The sequence below is a fragment of the Netta rufina genome (genome assembly GCF_964035555.1).
Source record: "Netta rufina genome assembly, chromosome: 1".
NCBI classification, from domain to species: Eukaryota; Metazoa; Chordata; class Aves; order Anseriformes; family Anatidae; genus Netta; species Netta rufina.
In genome coordinates, this window is record NC_140123.1 from 97615798 (window position 1) to 97632445 (window position 16648).

General features: G+C 45.4%; 1 protein-coding gene across 1 annotated transcript in view; it reads left to right on the top strand.

The window, feature by feature from the left end:
• Positions 1-1233: 1233 nt before the first annotated feature.
• Positions 1234-16648, top strand: part of USP25 (ubiquitin specific peptidase 25) — a 93261-nt gene continuing 77846 nt past the window's right edge. Inside the window, exon 1 of the mRNA XM_084297714.1 lies at positions 1234-1539. Coding sequence (XP_084153840.1) covers positions 1495-1539 — 45 coding nt within the window. The 5' untranslated portion in view covers positions 1234-1494. The remainder of the gene's footprint in view (positions 1540-16648) is intronic.

The window sequence follows — 16648 nt, forward strand, 5'->3', positions numbered from 1 at the left end:
AAACCTTAGAAGAGCAAATATTGATCAAATTGCAACATCTCCTGCTCTGAAGCTACAGTGAATTAAGGCAGTGTTTGCAGGTTGTCCTGAGTTGTGCAAAAACTGGTGTTTTTCTTGAAGACCGAGGCCTTGCAGTGAAGTTATTACCTGGTAATCTCACTTTACTTGGGGGGAGGAATTGAATTACTGAGTCGTAAAAGGCTCTGCGCGTTGAATTGCGAGTAGACACAATTCATTTCATTGCATCAGGCTTGCAGGTCTAGTTTGAGTTATGTAGTGTTTAGCAGCAGCACGCTGCTCCCCAGAGCTGTTCCTACAGAACAGGCTTCCCTGCCTTGGGAAACCTACCTGGCACACGGCTGCCATGCAACCTACAGGCGATCCAGCACGTGGGGTGGGTCCTTCCCGTTACCCTGGTTCAATTCAAGTGCATCTTAGCCACGCAGCAACCAAAGCAAACCAGGTGCTGCAGAAATTTGTGAGACCTTTTTTTTGGGAGCAGGCTGATTTTGCAGCTATTCCACAGCCCTGCCGGTGGCTGTGGAGCAGGCCTGAGGGCCCGTCCCTGCCGCAGCAGCAGGGCCCGGCCCGGCCGGCGGGGAAGCGGCAGGGGCAGCCCCAGCCCCGCCCGGTCCCCATCCCATGGCGTGAGGGGGGCAGCGGGTCCGGGCGGCCCCAGCTCTCCAGGACGGGCTCTCCCTGGCTGCGAGGACGCCCGAAACTCTCTTCTTGCTCCTTATCTCGGCTGCACAGGCTGGGGGGAGAACAGGAACAGAGAAGCCATCATCCACCCCTTTATAACGCCGTTCCACAACGCTGGGATCCGAACCCTTCCCCGCGTTACTAGCGGCGGAGCGCTTCATTAACCACCCCCCCCCCCCATCAGGCGCACTCGGCGGCCTGCCGGGGAAGCGCCGGCAGCGGGGCCGCCCCGGAGCCCTGCAGCCCCCCGGGAGCCCCCCGGGCAGCCGCCGCCGCCTCCCCCGGCCCCGGGCGTCCCCCCGGGTGTCCCCCCGGGCGCCCCCCCGGCTGCCCCGCCGGCCCCCGGGGGCTGGGCGCCGCCGCCGCCAAGATGGAGGCGGGCGAGGCGGGCAGCGCCGCCGCCCCTGCCCGCTAGGCACCGGCCGGGGAGGAGGAGGGAGGAGGGCGGAGGGTGTCGGCGGCGGCGGGCGAGGGGTGCCCGGGCGCCGGGGCAGGTGCTCGGGGCGGCGCCGTGCCGAGGGCGGAGCCGGCGGCGCTCCCGGCAACGCTGTGCGGCGGCGGGGCCGCGGGGAGTGACAGCGGGGCCTGAGCGGATCGGCGCTGCCCCATGGCGGCCGCCCGGCTCGGCGGCCCGCCCGCCTGGCGCTGACTCGGGCTCCCCCTCCCGCCCCTCCTCCCGCCCCGCCGCCTCCTCCGGCTCCGGCTCCGGCTCCGGCTCCGCTCGCCCAGCCCGGGCCCGGCCCAGCCGCCTCCCGCCGAGCCCGGTGCGCAGCCGGGAGCCGCGCGGGGGCCATGACGGTGGAGCAGAACGTGCTGCAGCCCGGCGGCGCCGCCAAGGTGAGAGCACGGCACGGCTCGGCTCGGCTCGGCTCGGCACAGCCCGGCCCTGCCCTGCCCTGCCCGCCCGGGCCTGCGCCGGCCTCGGGGAACTTCTCCCCCCGCTCCCCGGCCCAAGGGCGAAGGGAGGGAAGGGCGCGAGGGGGCTGCGGAGGGGGGGGGGGGGGGGGCAGCGGGCGTGCGGGGCCCGGCCGGGGAGCGGGGCCGAGGGGGGGCTGCGCTGCGCTGCGCTGCTCCGGCCGCTGCCCGGGCCGGGAGCTGGTGAGAAGCCAGAGCCTGCTCGAAAATGGACACCTCCGGCAGCTCCCCGCCGCCCGGGGAGGGGAAGCCGGGGGTTGAGCCGCGCGGCCGCTTTCCCTTTCCCCGAAGGTGTCTGCTGCTGTCCTGGCTGCGGCACGGGGGTGCCCCCTCTTCCCTCCCTGTATGCGTGTGTTTTTAGCGGCACGGGATGTTTCCGTGCGGCGGTGGAGGTGTGTTTGCACTGGCACGGGCGGTGAGGAGGTTGAATGGCAGCGGTCCGAGAGCTGTGGGTCAGCGGAGCAGCGGCGGTGCAGGTGTGAGCCGGGCAGGGCGGCACACCGCGCTGGGGAAGCCCGCTTGGAGGGACAGGCGAGCGTGCTGGCACCCTGGGAGGCGCTGATTTTTGTGGGACAGCAGGGGCTGAAGGACCGATTTTTGTCTCCTCGTCAAAATCAGGCAATTTCAGTCCTTAGTCAGTCCTGATTTCGACTGATGTGCGCTGACAGACGCACGTGGCAGGCGTTTGCTGCAAGGGCCCGTGCTGTATCTTCTGTGTTTAAGCACTTCGCTTCTTGCTGATGTTGGTCCAGCCGCTCTCCTGAGTAACCGGACCTTCTTTTTTTTTCAAAGCCTTGTTGATGGTTTACTTAAATATCCCCTAATTATTGTATCAGATATTCTGTTACATAATACTTGCTGGGCGCTTGTCAAGGCTTGGATGGTCTGTCAGCAGTACTGAAGAAGAAATGCTACAGTTTGCAGATAAACCATTGCTTGTAGGTCAGTAGTTCAGGATTACTTCAGTTTCAAGACTGAGTTTACAGAGCGGTTGGGGATCGAATCTTACAGGTCACCTGGTAATCCGTACCGGAGCAAAGAATGAAGTCAGTTTGAGACTTCTAACATTGAAATTTCTCCGCGCGTGATCATTACTTCTCTAAGTACCCCCAGAAATTGTATAGCATGGCAAACTTCTTTCGTGCTAGGCATTTGTTTCCGTTGAATCATCTGATTGTTTTATTATCTGAAACTTCTTATTATCTACTTTATCCTCAATCGCATGCTGGAGGAGGGGGAAACAACCTTGAGAACGTTTTACAAAAAATGCTATGTGACTCCAAAGTGAGTGTCATGTTGTGTAGTGAGGCTAACAAATAGCTAACTGGCTGACAAACTTCGACGTTTTTCAGCTTATTTTCATTAAAAAAGATCTTGAAAGCACAGTGGACTGATGCATGGTTGGAGAGATTGCCATGCCACTAGCTCAACCTCTTCCCTCAAAAGAAGAAAATCCCATGCTCTACAAATAAAGAGAGTTTGTTCTGCAGACCTCAAAGTTTGTCATGATTGTTTTCTGTTAGCGTGAAGAAACCACACGCAAACAGAAATATATTGGATTTCTAAGAGATGTCTGAGTCACCAGCATACCTTATTCAGAGCTGTGGTTCCCAACATTGTTCATCAGATGTTGTCTTTCTGTCATACAGGAAGTATGTGTCAAGCTTCAACAGCACTGGGCGAAGCAGATTTTTGTTAATAAGTGCTCTAAGTACAAACAGCCCCCCTCCCGCTGAAGCTATCTTCAGTTTGTAGTTAAAGAATCCGGACCAGTTCAAAAGACATTCTTTCTTTTATGTTTAGTGGTCATCTTGACTCCTCGTTAAAGCTAGCCATTTATCTCCTGAAGCAAATTAGTCACGATACTCTCGTTGCTCTCGACTCTTGTGTGGTTCTGTAATGTTGTAGGGGGCTTGTAGGCTATCGGTAACCTTTCTGTGGAGCCCAGGGTGCTTGGACGCAGTTACAGGCTGACGCCCTTGCTGTGCCCCTTTGCCAGGTCCGTGCCCTTTAGACAGAGGGCGGGGGGAAGGTGACTTTCTAGTAACTGGAAAAAAGCAGTGTGGAGAGGTCATACGTGTTTCAGCCCTAATGTGTAATCACTGTGACAGCCAGCTCGTAACAACAGACTGCAGAAACTGGGTTTTAGGGGGTGAATGGTAGCAGGCCCCTGAGCTCTGTGTGTTATCGAGTGCCAGTGCCTTAGGAGGAAGACTGAGTGCTGGCTGGTGCGTGGATTCCAGGCCTGTTCTCTCTGTCCTTTCGTTTCCCACACCCACTGTTATTTCAGACCTGTGATTCAGCACTATATTGGCAGTCTAATCACAGGAGTAGTGGAATAAAGTTAGGTGTATCAGCACAGCTTTTTTTTTTTTTTTTTAAAGAAGCGCAAACCTTTGAGGATATTTACCACTAGAAATAATGCATGGCATTAAGCAAGGTCTAACACTGTTCGCTTTCTCTCTTCTTTGGTCTTTTTTTTTTTTGGGGGGGGAGGGGGTATTTCAGAGAAAACTCTGTTAGCTGGCAGGTGCCTTTCTGCTTTGCATAACCTGTATATTTGATGTGCTTATTGAAAGACTGTTAGTAATATGGCAATGGCAGCTTTTCTTTCCTGAAAGCATAGTCACTGGCTTCTTAATGCAGCGATAGCTGTTCATGCAGAGGGTGACACAGCCGCACGTCTCCCACAGTTGAGGCGGCGATGGCTCTGCAGTTCTCAGTGGCAGGAGGCGATCTCACAGAAATTTCACAGATCTCACAAATGCCCCCCCAGCATTTGGTGCTCGTGGGAAGCACGTGGCAGTCATGCTGCGTTCTCACCTTGGTAGGTGGTAACCTTACTGGGAGACGTACAACCTTACAACCTTGGTGTTCTCGTCGTCTGAGTTTGGGGTTGCTGACGGACTCATGGGGCTGTAGGCTGCTGGGCTGCTGCGCTCATCGTGTGTCCAGAGCCCATCTCGCCTGGGGCCGAGACACAGGCGTCCTCCTGCGTCTGAGAAGGGCGCCCTGGGCCGTGAAATGGGGCCGGATTACGTGTCTCCCCCTGGGCAGGCTGCCCATGTTTGGGCTGTTTGTGTGGCAGGCAAGCTAGCCGTGCAGGGCTGGAATATGGGAGCTACACCTGCTTTGGCTGGCACTGGAAGTTTTAATGCCTCCTTCGGACGGAGGGTGGGAAATAACCAGACTGGTTTGCTGATCGTGTTTGCACCAACAGCTATGTAGATCGCAATAATTATATGGAGTGCCATCGAGTCACAGTTTAGGATCTAATTGTATTGTCACATAATTAAAAAAGAAGTTCATAAAACCCGTCATATATATGTAGTTACACCTTCCACATAGACTCCTGTGCAAAGACCAGTGACACAATTTTGCAAGCTCTCCTCAGAAAGGTATGCTAAATACCTTCCAATTTTAGGAATGCGCCGGTGCGTTTCGGTGGGAGTGTGTGGGCAGTTTTAATTATTGTTGCTTTGGTAGCTATGCAGTTTTTTGAATCTTGGACATTTTTGTGTTATATTAGTATAATGTGCTATGGATCTGAAACCTTTAGTAGTAGCTTAAAACGTGCTGCCTTCTAGAAAACCCTTCACAAATGTTCAATAATTTGGTAGTGGTAGCAGGAGTTTACAACTATACTATTATCATTATCGTCTGTCTGAAATAACATCTTTAAATATCTTGTGGTCCACACTTTGAAAGGAAAATACTACTTGAGAATATTTAAGGCTTATACATTTTTCTGTTAACCTTCTGTAATAGTTTAAAATATCTTCGCTACTTCCTACAGGGTCTTTAGGATAACCCTAAGACAGTATTTACAGCTACTCTGAGCAGCAACTACAAAAGATGGCACAACCCAGCAGCTTCTGTGAAAAGGTCAAAAATCAAATTACCCGAATTTCAAATTAGCAAAATATTTCACGTTTTTTAAGAGTACTTTGTAAAGATAAGTGGGAGGATAACAGAGCAATTGCTTTTCTTGCACTCTTATGGCTGGAAAGATATCTTAAGGGAGGAAGTAACATCCCTTCGATCCTGTGAGATTTGTTGGTGTTCATGGGAGATATAACTGGATGTAACTGGAGATAAAGTGAAATCAGCAGGTTTGTCGTGGTTGTGTTCTGACAACAAGCAAGGAAGGGAAGATGATTTTTTTTAAATTCCCATTCTGGTTTTGACTAAATCTTCATTTATTCCTGTCTAAAGAACATGCCAAAGTTTCACCAGTTTATTCAATTGATTTATGCAAATCTCAGCCTGTAACTTCAGTTATTTAAGGGGCTGGGCTGGGTGACAGAGTTCAGCCTCATGATCCTGGGCTCTGATACCCTGACCCAGACCAAGTCTGCCTTCACGGGCCAGAGCCGACAGCGAGGTGTCCGAATTGAGCAGTGCTCGTGGTTCTCCAGAAGTCACCCCAGCAGTGTCAGGGACAGGCAGCTACCCAGCACCCAGTGGGTGCTCTTGGGATTCCTCTGTGTTTTCCTGCTCTCCGCTTTCTGTAGTGAAGAACTGATTTGCAGTGCCCAGCCCATCGTCTGGCAAAAGCTAGGAGCCGCGCGTGACATTCCTGATATTCCTCTGCAGAAAAAATAAACAGAAAGCTTAGCAGCAGTGACTTCTCTTGCATGTTTTCATGTAGGAATACATTCCTTTAAAAGTATGACTTTTTGCTTTTGTTGTGACTTCTTGTACTTATGATGGAGCAGGGCTCTTAAAACTCTAAGTGATGGGGGGAGTGTGGGTGTCTGTCTTGCCAGGACCTGGGCTGAGACAAGAAAGTCTCTCCTGCTTTCACTGGGTTGGAAAGATGTGCAGGAGCAGCTTTGCTGTGCTGTTCTGGGAAACGAAAGTGTCCTGAGTGCTTTCACTTTCTTGTTCTCCTGCTCCAGTGAGTGTGGTTATGTAGGGTGGTGAAGACTGCATCGAGTCAGAACAAAATCTGTTTTTGTTTTTTTTTTTTTTTTTTAATGGCCGTGTTAAACTTCCCTGCCAGAAACCCATGCCCGAGTTGGCAATCTGATGTTCTTCCGTCAGCAGTCAGGCACCTGTAACTCGAGGGTGCCGAGCTTCTCACCAGGGGGCTGTTTTCTCCTCCCTGGGCTTGGCTGAGCAGCAGTGCTGGGCGAGTAACACGCCAGGGCTTTCAGACAGCAGCCCAGGAGAGGCTGTGATGGTAACACAGCTGATGATTTGATGAATTCCAGATAAACTTCCTTCGTCTTCCCGTTAGGAAATAAAGACTGCTTCTGTTAGGTGAGGTTTGCACCTCATCAGCTGGGGTGCTCTTGAAGAAGTCACTATCTGCCAAGAGTGGAAAATATTTGACTGGAGCTAACAGTAGTTTAACCAAGTTCAGGGAAATTCATGCAACTCGCACATGACTTCTGCCAGAGGTGGTGGTGAGTCTGTTCGTAGGGTATGTGCAAAGTTCTGGTTAATGAGCGGTCAAGAGGAACTCACGGTGAGAAGCCAGTAAGTGCCCTGAATCACAGGATTTAGTTGTATAGAAGCTAAGGGTAAAGTTGAAGCTTTTCCAATATACTTTTTTAAAAATTGTTGGATTATTAAAAAAATACAAGAACATACAGTGACAAAGTAGCTTAAAGCTGAGGCTGAGCTACTGAGATAGTTTATTGCTGAGTGGGATAGCTGGGGCATGCCTTGCATAATGGGACAAACTCAGGCTTTATGCAAAGCAAAGGGAAAAGATTTTTTTTGTTTGTTTGTTTTTTGTTTTTTCCCCTCCAGTTTTCTGCATCAGGTTGGCAAAGAGCATCTCTTAATACTTTTTGTGAACAGTTGTAACTCTTAATTTGGCAACAACATGTTCCAAATGGTGTCTCTCTGATTTTTATAATGTATTTATTACAGCATTAATAAAAGGCAATGATTGTTGTCATAAGCTGTGTTGTGCCAATGCATTTAAGCCCAGGTTGTAGGTAAAATAGAGAGCAGCTGTCATTTGTGCCATGCTGAGTGCAGCCATTTAATGCTGCATTTTTACAGCATTAAAATTTCCACATCCTTATTGTATTGCAGGCTTTGTATTTCTTTAGGTCATCAAAACTTGCAATAGATTGACTAAGGACTCTACAAACCATCATGAGAAAATATTCATGCAGCTTTCTGAGCGAGCCTGTCTGTACTGCCTTTTTGCCCTAGGTAACTATCCCAGTTTTTAGAAATGCGTACGGGGAGTGTAAATCTCACTCTGCACTGGGAGTGATTGAGGCACTCATGCTGCCTTCTACTGATAGCTGTGGGGCTGTATCCTCTGATAGCAGGGTAGTTTTAACGTAATAAACTATGTAGTAGTTTTCCTGGTGAATGTGGTGCAGAGTCTCTGGTTTTAGGCTTTAATAGGAATTAGAAGTTAAGCAACAACTTGAGTCAATAGTGAGATTCCTGAGAAATGCTGTGAAGAAACAATTTGAACCTATGGTAGTGAAAAAGACAGATTGACATGCAATTTCACGAGTAAGACACTACAGTAACATCAGGTGTCTGCAGCAAGTCTGGTGATTTCTTGTCTATGTAATTGTGGATTTGCTTTCTGTATATTTAGTAACATCACTAATTCCAAGCAGTATAAAAATTTAATTTATTTACACTCAGACTCCTGCAATTTAAGAATACTTTTTTTTTTTTTCTTCAGTTAGGTATCATATTTTTTTATTGTTTTCAAACTGTCCTTAGCTGTGTACTTTTGCTTGTCTTTGATATAAATGGTTGAAATGTATGAGAATGTTGAAAGCCATCAGCAGGAGGGTTTTCCTGAAAGCGGATGTTATCTGTTGATGGGACTTGAGCAGAAACAGCAGTGTCGTGAGATATGGCAACACTGAGTTGCCACAGTTTGAACATACCTCGCCTAAGTACAGGTGTTAGAGAGGTGGCATCCTATCAAGGTGCAATGTGAATAAGATGAAGGCTGGAGTGCAACTAGGTTAGCTCTGGAAACAACACCTGACAGCAATTTGGGTATGTAAGACATTTTATAAAGTAGCAGAAATATCCGTGTGCAAATTCTGATAGTTTTTTTTTTTTCTTTCAGAGATGCGCTGCTTTAACTTAATGCTTTTGTTTACAGTAGGTTTCTGAATTATCTTAACCGCTAGATTCTTGCCGAAAAACTTAATACCCTGCACAACATTTGTTTTAACCCATTTCGTATCAACAAATTGGCAACAGTCAAGTTTATCAAAGTTCAGTTTCTAAGCAAATGCAGATTATTCTTATAACATCCTTGAGTAAAATTTTCTGGTGAAAGCATATGCGTATATTCACACTTCTTTCTTTTAAGTCTTACAGTAAGCACATGTAGACAAAATGATACATTTAATAGCAGCTTTTCAGAGAGCCAGTAGTGTTTTAAAGACTTGATCCATAGCTATTTAATTGACCCCTATGTCTTGCCTCAGTCTAGGCAGAATTTGTGGAAATTAACACATCATATAGTGCCATTATATGTGTCTGTGGCTTCTTCCTACCAATTAATTTGTCATAATTTCACTTGTGTTGTACCCCATAATCCATAGGGTTCCCTTTGATTTAAACAGGACGTTGACTTGTCATTAGTGTCTGAGACTTGAAAGTTTTGGTTTATGAACTGTGTAGCTATACTTAAAGCCATTTATTACTTCTGGTGAATAATAAATGATAGGCTTGAGGTTGCACATGGTTTCTGTGGTAGCCATTCTCACAGCTATGCGAGTTCAATAAAAGCGAGGTATCTGTCATGAAGACCTCTGTTCTTATACTCAAACCAAAAATGACTTTGTCCACATTTCAAAAAAATGCTTTTATGAGTTCATTTTGAGAAGTTGAGTTTTACTGTGGTAAGCCAGGATAAAAAGTGCTGTTTGGAAGCTGAACGTAGTACTCATGTACATCCAGGTGTATGCTGTTTGAGTGCTTTAAAATGAACAGCTGGAAAAGGATGGGTATGCACAGGCACCTGGTGTTCTTTGCTGAAGAGGAGATGAGGAGAACAGACTCCTACTCTGCTTTCCTTTTGTGTTCAGTTTCATTTTATTAATGAAAGATAAATTTCTTATGGGAGCAGAGTTCTTGGCAGTGAACTTTGTATTAAAACCAGAACAAAACAAAGTGGAAAAAAAAAAAAAAACACAACAAAACACTTTCCAAAGTGCATAGGTATAAGTGGCCTTAGATGACTGAATAGCATGTATTTTGTTGTATCCTAGAAATCCTGTGTTATGACTGAGAAAGTGTTTCTTTATTTTGCTGACTTCAACTATTTTTTTTGTACAGAATTAAGGTAAAATATGAGTGAAGCTTTTAAGCTTGTAAATATGATTTTTAAAAAAAGTTAGCTTTTGAACTGCTTGTGGAGTTCCATTTCCCTTCTCGGAATTACCTGCTTTCTCATTTGTCATCTTCTTCACGTTTTGATTTTGTTTCTCATGTAATTCCTCCAACGTAGGGTCATGCTATTTCCATTTACTTTCCCACTAGCGGTTTCTCTTCTTATGTTAGAACCTTTTCATTATTTGGTGGTAGTCATCTGCAAGTTTGTTTGATTCAGGCACCTATGTTTATTGCTTTTTTCCCCCTTTAAACAGGATACTGGAATTAAGCATTCTCTTTACCTCTATGTTCCTTTATTTGTTTGGAAGGTAAAAAAAAAAAAAAAAAAAAAAAATAGCTATCATTTTACTGGAAAGTTTTAAAAGTTCCCTCTATTCTTTCATGTGTTTTATGGGACTTGGCAAAAGGCACAGAACATCTCTTCTGACAACCATGGTTGAACCAAAATCAACCCTCACCTGAAGCTGATGGGGCTGCTGTGTTGGGTACCAGTCTGCTGGCCGACTGGGCTTATTGATGCTAAAGACGGACAGATTTCCCTGCTCATCAGCAGTTCTGGCTCCTGTTACCTTGGCATGTTGCCTTGGAGCTTTTTCTAGGTCTGATTTAAAGACTGGTGACTGTGCCACCTACTTTCTTGTGCTGGTGGGGGTGTGTATGCAATGTACAGACTCTGCTGCATTACTTGAGATCAGGGAAGGATTTTGCAGCTGCCTTCTATCCCCAGCAAACACGTTGAAGACTTTTGCTTTGTGACCTTCTGTGGAATAATTGTCAGAGGTGACTTAGAAATTAAACTTACATTCATATTTTAAAGAAAAGGTACAGCATTGAAGAAGCTTCCAGGGTAGAGTGTAGCTGTATTCCATAGATGGGCCTCCAACATTAGATGTTGACCACACCTGGGGGAACTTGGTGTGCTGACTCTAAAAGGAACTGTATGGAGCATGGAGACAGCACAGCCAGGCTCTGTGATAGGATGGGAACTTGAAGGTACATCAGAATTGATGAGCTGCATCTTTGTTACTCTGGGACAACAGCCTGTCATGTTTTTGACAAAATGCTGTCCTTTTGGTGAACTTTGCTCATTATAGTATCATTATAACACCAAAACACACCTCCATCCCAAAAGCTACCCACCTCCAAGGTGGAAACATGTCTCAATGAGTTTGTCCTTTAATTTTTTCTAGTCTATACCTTTAAAAGCAAAGCGAGAAAATTTCACACCAATCATAACAAAGGTATGTATGACTAGAGTCACTCAAGGTCTACCTGAAAGATAGGAAATAATATAAATTAGTTTAAGGGAGACAGGATGTTAGGCAAGATACCATCGTGTAAGGGAAGATAACATTTTGGCTTCTGGGACCAGTTGATGGGCTGAGCCTCTCTTTTCCCCCATTGGGACACCTTTGGGTAAGATCCAAACGCTTTGGTTATGCCAAGTGCACCCTGTGAAACTTAGGAATCTCTATAGAGTTGTTTTATATCTTTTAATGTGTTTGTAGCCAGGCAGAGCTACTCATACTCTTGGTATTTGCACGTGCTTTGCAGACAGTGAATCCATCACTGGCATTCCAAAGAACCTGTGTATCTGTTGCTGTAATGAATTGCACTACTCGTTAATCCAGCCATGGTAGTTTTAATTGAATGTGACCAAACTCTTTAAGTGTGGCCATGGTAGTTCATGGAATGCAATTAGACTGAGGGTGTGTTACGTTATTTGTGTATCCGTAATCGTGATAATTCAGTACCCTGAATGCAACCGGACTTACAACGATGAATCAGGCATCACTCTCAATTAATGTAACCTTTTAACAAAATACCTTTGAATGGAAAATCATTGGAAATTTTGCTATTGAAGTATTGATCTATTGTTTGATGGGGAAATGTGTTGACATAACGATGTTGCTAAGAAGGCGACATATTTAAATTTTCCACATTGAAAGTTACTTTTCAAAACAGTCAACTCTTTAGAGTAGTCTTTCATACACCTTTAGCTCAAGTCAACCTGCAAGGTTTGACTGTGTGATGATGGGTGGCGGAGAGTCACTGCTGGTGGTACTGCTATGACACCACTGTGACACAGGACTGGATTGCAACAAATGGCAGGTAAAAACCACAGTGGTCAGAAGTTTCATGAGACCACGTTCAGCTTTCTCCCTGGGGGCTGAGGCAAATGTGTGTTTCAATATGACATAATTCAAAGTTCATTTAAAAAAAATCTTTTTGATTTTCTTTTTTCTTTCTCCTTGAAATAAACTGGCCCGGAAAATGTCAACCGTCTTCTGTGGAGAACACTGCTAAACTCACTATTTTTTGGATTGTGAAGTGGTAAAATTATATGCTGATCCTTGCTACAAATCTCAACACATATTTAAATACTACAGTGTCTTTGTATTGTTTTAGTGTTGCTTCAGTTCCAGTGTCATCTGCAGCTGTCCAGGTTGCTATTCCCTACTGCAAGTGGAAGCTACTCACTCGCCTTCACGGGCCAGGTGCCTGTCACCTTGCATGCTGGGGCATAGTGTCTGCAGGGGCTTGCTGGTGCCTGACTTCAGAAAGGCTCTTCTGCAAGAGAAGAAGGGGCTGTTGGCAGGCCACAGCCTTGCAGGCCACCTCTCAGGTAGCACCCCAGGTTTTGTCTGACTTCATGTTATCAGTAGACTCGTTCTTTTTCCCTCTCAAGCTAACAAGGTGCATCTCTTCAGAACTTCATATAAAATGATCAGTATGAACAGGATAAGTTATAAAATAGCTCAACTGAATGCTGAAAACAATGGTGCATCTCCTTTCTGATGGGTTTCCATTTGCTAATGCAACCGTGCCGAGATGCTGCGGGGAGGGAGCCTACTGGGCCGCAGCAGGAGCGGCCATGTTGCAGGTGCACCTCACAGCAGCGCCCGCGGCCCTGTGGGGAGCGGCAGGGGCAGCCCCTGTCAGATACTGTGGACTATTTGTAATAAAGACTGGTCTTAAAACAGTGCAGTTCAACTTCTATTTAGGATTTTCATGCTGTCCTGTTCTGAAAGCGATGAGGTGGACTCTTTGGTGTTTAACAGCTGCAGTCAAAGTGATCTTTCTGGACTGGAAGACTTAAGCCACGGAGCAGGGGGCGGCACACGGCTTCAGTATGTGCAGGAGCAGGTCTTGGTGTGCATATGTACCTGCTGTGCACTTTTACCCTGTAGAGCTGCATCAGGAGTGTTTGATCACTGCAAGCACTCTGTTGCTGTGCTAATTTTATATTCCCCTTTTGTTGGAGTAAGTTTTCTGCAGCAGTGCTGAAATAGGACAAACATTACAAGAGACTTTTTTTCCCCTTCGGTTTCTCTCACTCAATTAAAAATAGGATTAAAACAAAAGCAGAGAAACAATTCAATCTCAGAAGGCTGTTGTTCCACAACAGTTTAATCCAGCCTAAATAGGCACAGCCTTGATCTTGTCCTCTCCCTCACGCCAGCTCTGGCTCTCACTAAGTCAGCAGGAAATTAATTAAAAACAAAGAGCAGCTTTCTGCCAGCGTAGCAAGAGCCTGGGCTGTCCTCCTGCCGCAGTTTCGGGCAAGTGGTGCTGGCCGAGAGGGAGGAGAGCACGGCACCTGGCCGCATCCGCGTGGGCTGACGCTGCAGGGAACCACAACCTGGGAAGCACAGCTGCCTGTTCAGAAGCAGCTTGTGGTCTGACAGCGCCTTTAGACCTCGCTGTTTGCAGGTAGTGCAGAGCCCGGGATCCCGCTGGTTTGTGCTTGCAGCTTCCAGAGTTTGTTTGTATATTCCTAGAGTAGCTGTTGTCATTACAAGAATGGCAGAGTGAGAAGAAAAGACTAGCCTGATGGTTTTTGACTGGGAACTCTTCCTTACTGTGCAGAACACAGTGTGAAATCGTGATAGTTGTCTAGAAAAAAATAATTAAAACAAAAGAAACAAACCACTTGAGTGGGCCAGCAGAACTGCCACCTTGGGTTGAGAGGTAGCTTTTAGCCTTCCAGTGACAAACGGGTAATAAATGGGTGATGAGAGGATTGCGAAGTCTCTCAAATGTGAGCCAGAATAGCTTGTGTTTGGCATGGGGGGTTGAGCTGCGGTTGAGATGCACAGAAAACATCTGAGCAGGAAGCTGAAAGTGTGAATCTCTGCAGCACTGTTTTAGACCTCGGAAAGACAAAGTTTCATGAATTCTTCATGCATTCAAATGGACACTTGTAATAGTTGGTAGAGTAAAATATCCTGGGCAGTAACTTCTGTGAGGAGAAAGCCTGTGTTTTAGTGACATTGTATGGGCAGACAGACACTGTAAAAGTTCACATTTAGGCATGAAGGTCACTGTCTATAAATGGAAGAAAAAATTAAAAAGAACCTTTTACAACGGAAAGTGTCCAGGAGTCATTGTAATAATAACAATTGCAATTAATATCTATCTGAAGAGTTGGCTGTGTGTCTGTCATCCTCTATCTTCCTCCTCCTTTCTGTCTGTATAATGTCACCTGTCACTGAGCCCATTGGTTTTTATTTGCTGTGGCTTGTGTATACTATTGGAAGCTCTCTTGATGCTGGGGTCTGAACGCATTGACGTGGGATGGGGATGTGAACTGAAGTTCAGACATGCCGTTGGGATGTGGCATTGCATTGCCTGTGGCTGGATTCCCAGGGGAATCTTTCTGAATTTTGCACATAGTTTGCAGATAACGTGTGCTTGTACTTTGAAAGACTCACCACTAGTACTTCTTATAACCCACAAGATTTTAATGGGAATAGATAGATTTTTGCTAATTGTCTTTTTGCTAATAAATTGCTAATTGACTTTTGCTAATTTTGCTAATTGAGTGTGTAAGAATCAAAAGCAATTTTTGTGAGAGGGCAAACTTTCACACAGCAATTTGATTGACTGCAACTTGAAATTTAACTTATACCTAGTTAAGCAAGTGTAAAGATTTCATTTGTGTACATTAGTTAAGTCTTAGAGTTGACATTACGATGATAACAGCAGAGTGACAAGCAATAAAACCGTAGCTTGACAGTGTTTTGTTGGGACATTCTTCCTCTTGTGCTGAGCTGGATGTGAGAAATGGTGATGGTGGTTTAAAACACTCAGACCTCAAAACTCTCAATGATTTTATGTTTCTGACACCTTTCATGATTTCAGTGTAATACTAAGACTGATGTCTGTTCTTGATTATAAGCCTGTCACTGAAGTTGGTTTATGAATAGTTATCAGTGAGAATCAGAAATGTGGAACTAAGCAATTCTTTGCATGCTTCATTCAAGCAACAATGTTATAAACCAGTTCACAGACTAATTTTAAGAAAGAACTTCTGTTACTTTTTTTCTGTTTGTTCCTTTTTTTTTTTTTTTTCTTTTTTTTCTTCATTTGGAGGATTGCTTTTAAGCCCTGGTGCTTTGATGGAAATTGAACTGGCTCGAGAGTCATGCACATTTTTGTTGTGGTAGATCACACCATTCATTATCATATTGCTGTAAGCTGGTTTAAATGGCTTTGCTGCCTTTCTAGTCCTTACTCGTGCTTTATCTTTATAATGACTATACCTAATGCCTTCAGACACTGATTTTATTTTTTTAATTTTTTATTTTTTTTTTTTTACTGGGGAAAAATCTGTTGGTAATGTAAACTTAGTATGTTTAGCTGTAAGCCAGGTAGTAAAACAGTAGGGCAGTTGAGTTGGAATCTAGAGCTGAGCTTCAGTACTTCTGTGGTCTGAGAGGAAACAATACAAAATCCACTACACAGGTTTGAGGAAATATGTTTCTGTTGCTTTCTGAATGCAGGTGATAATTTGGCTCGCATTTAACTTTTGTTGTTTTATAAATGTGTGTAAGTATCTGAGCCAGGTTTGCCCTAGACTTAATGTCAGTAAATAGAAACTCTTCAAAATCTCATTTAAACAGTTTAAATATTAGATACCTTGAACTAAAATAAATGTAAATGTTATATGAAGAAGACAGTAGATGAGATTTTTGCTGGCGAATACACAAGGCTGAGAACAGTGAGTATTTACATGAATGCGTACTCCGTGTTGTGTGGAATCCTTAATGTTCAATCTTGAAATTCATTGCAAAGCCACTTGTTAAAGCGCGTTCAGTTGAAGTAGTGCAGCTTTGTTACTGTTCATGGAAACCATAGAAATGTGGTGAGTATTCTGAGTGTAGTCTTATGATGAATATAGGCTACGTAACACTATGATTAAATGGGATCCTGCCTTTAATTTCTTAGGGAGGACTGTACGCACATAAGTGATGCGTTCAAGCCTTTTCCCCCATTAAACTTTTTGTTTGATCCAGGCTGTGGTTGGTGTGTCCTTCTGCTTCCTTGAAATAAGTTTGCTCACAGTCCAGCACCCGGTGGGTAGCTGCCCGCTTCGCACAAACTGCTGCTGTAGTTGGCAGTTTTGGCTGCAGCGCTGTCACAGGCTGAAAATTTGAAGTCTCTCTGCACATTCTTGTCTCTCTGCAGGTGACTTTTTTCCAAGCCAAAGCTTGGGGTGAAATTTGCATTTGCGTGTGTATAAAAATAAAATGGTATTCTTACCTACTTTTATAATGGATACAATGCCATGCGAGAGGTTTCTCTGTTCATGACTGAACAAAAGGAAGCCCAGTTAGTAGATACCAGGCAAGGAAACCTAATCCCACCATGCTTTAGCAAGGTGCTGTAAGAATCACAATGGTCA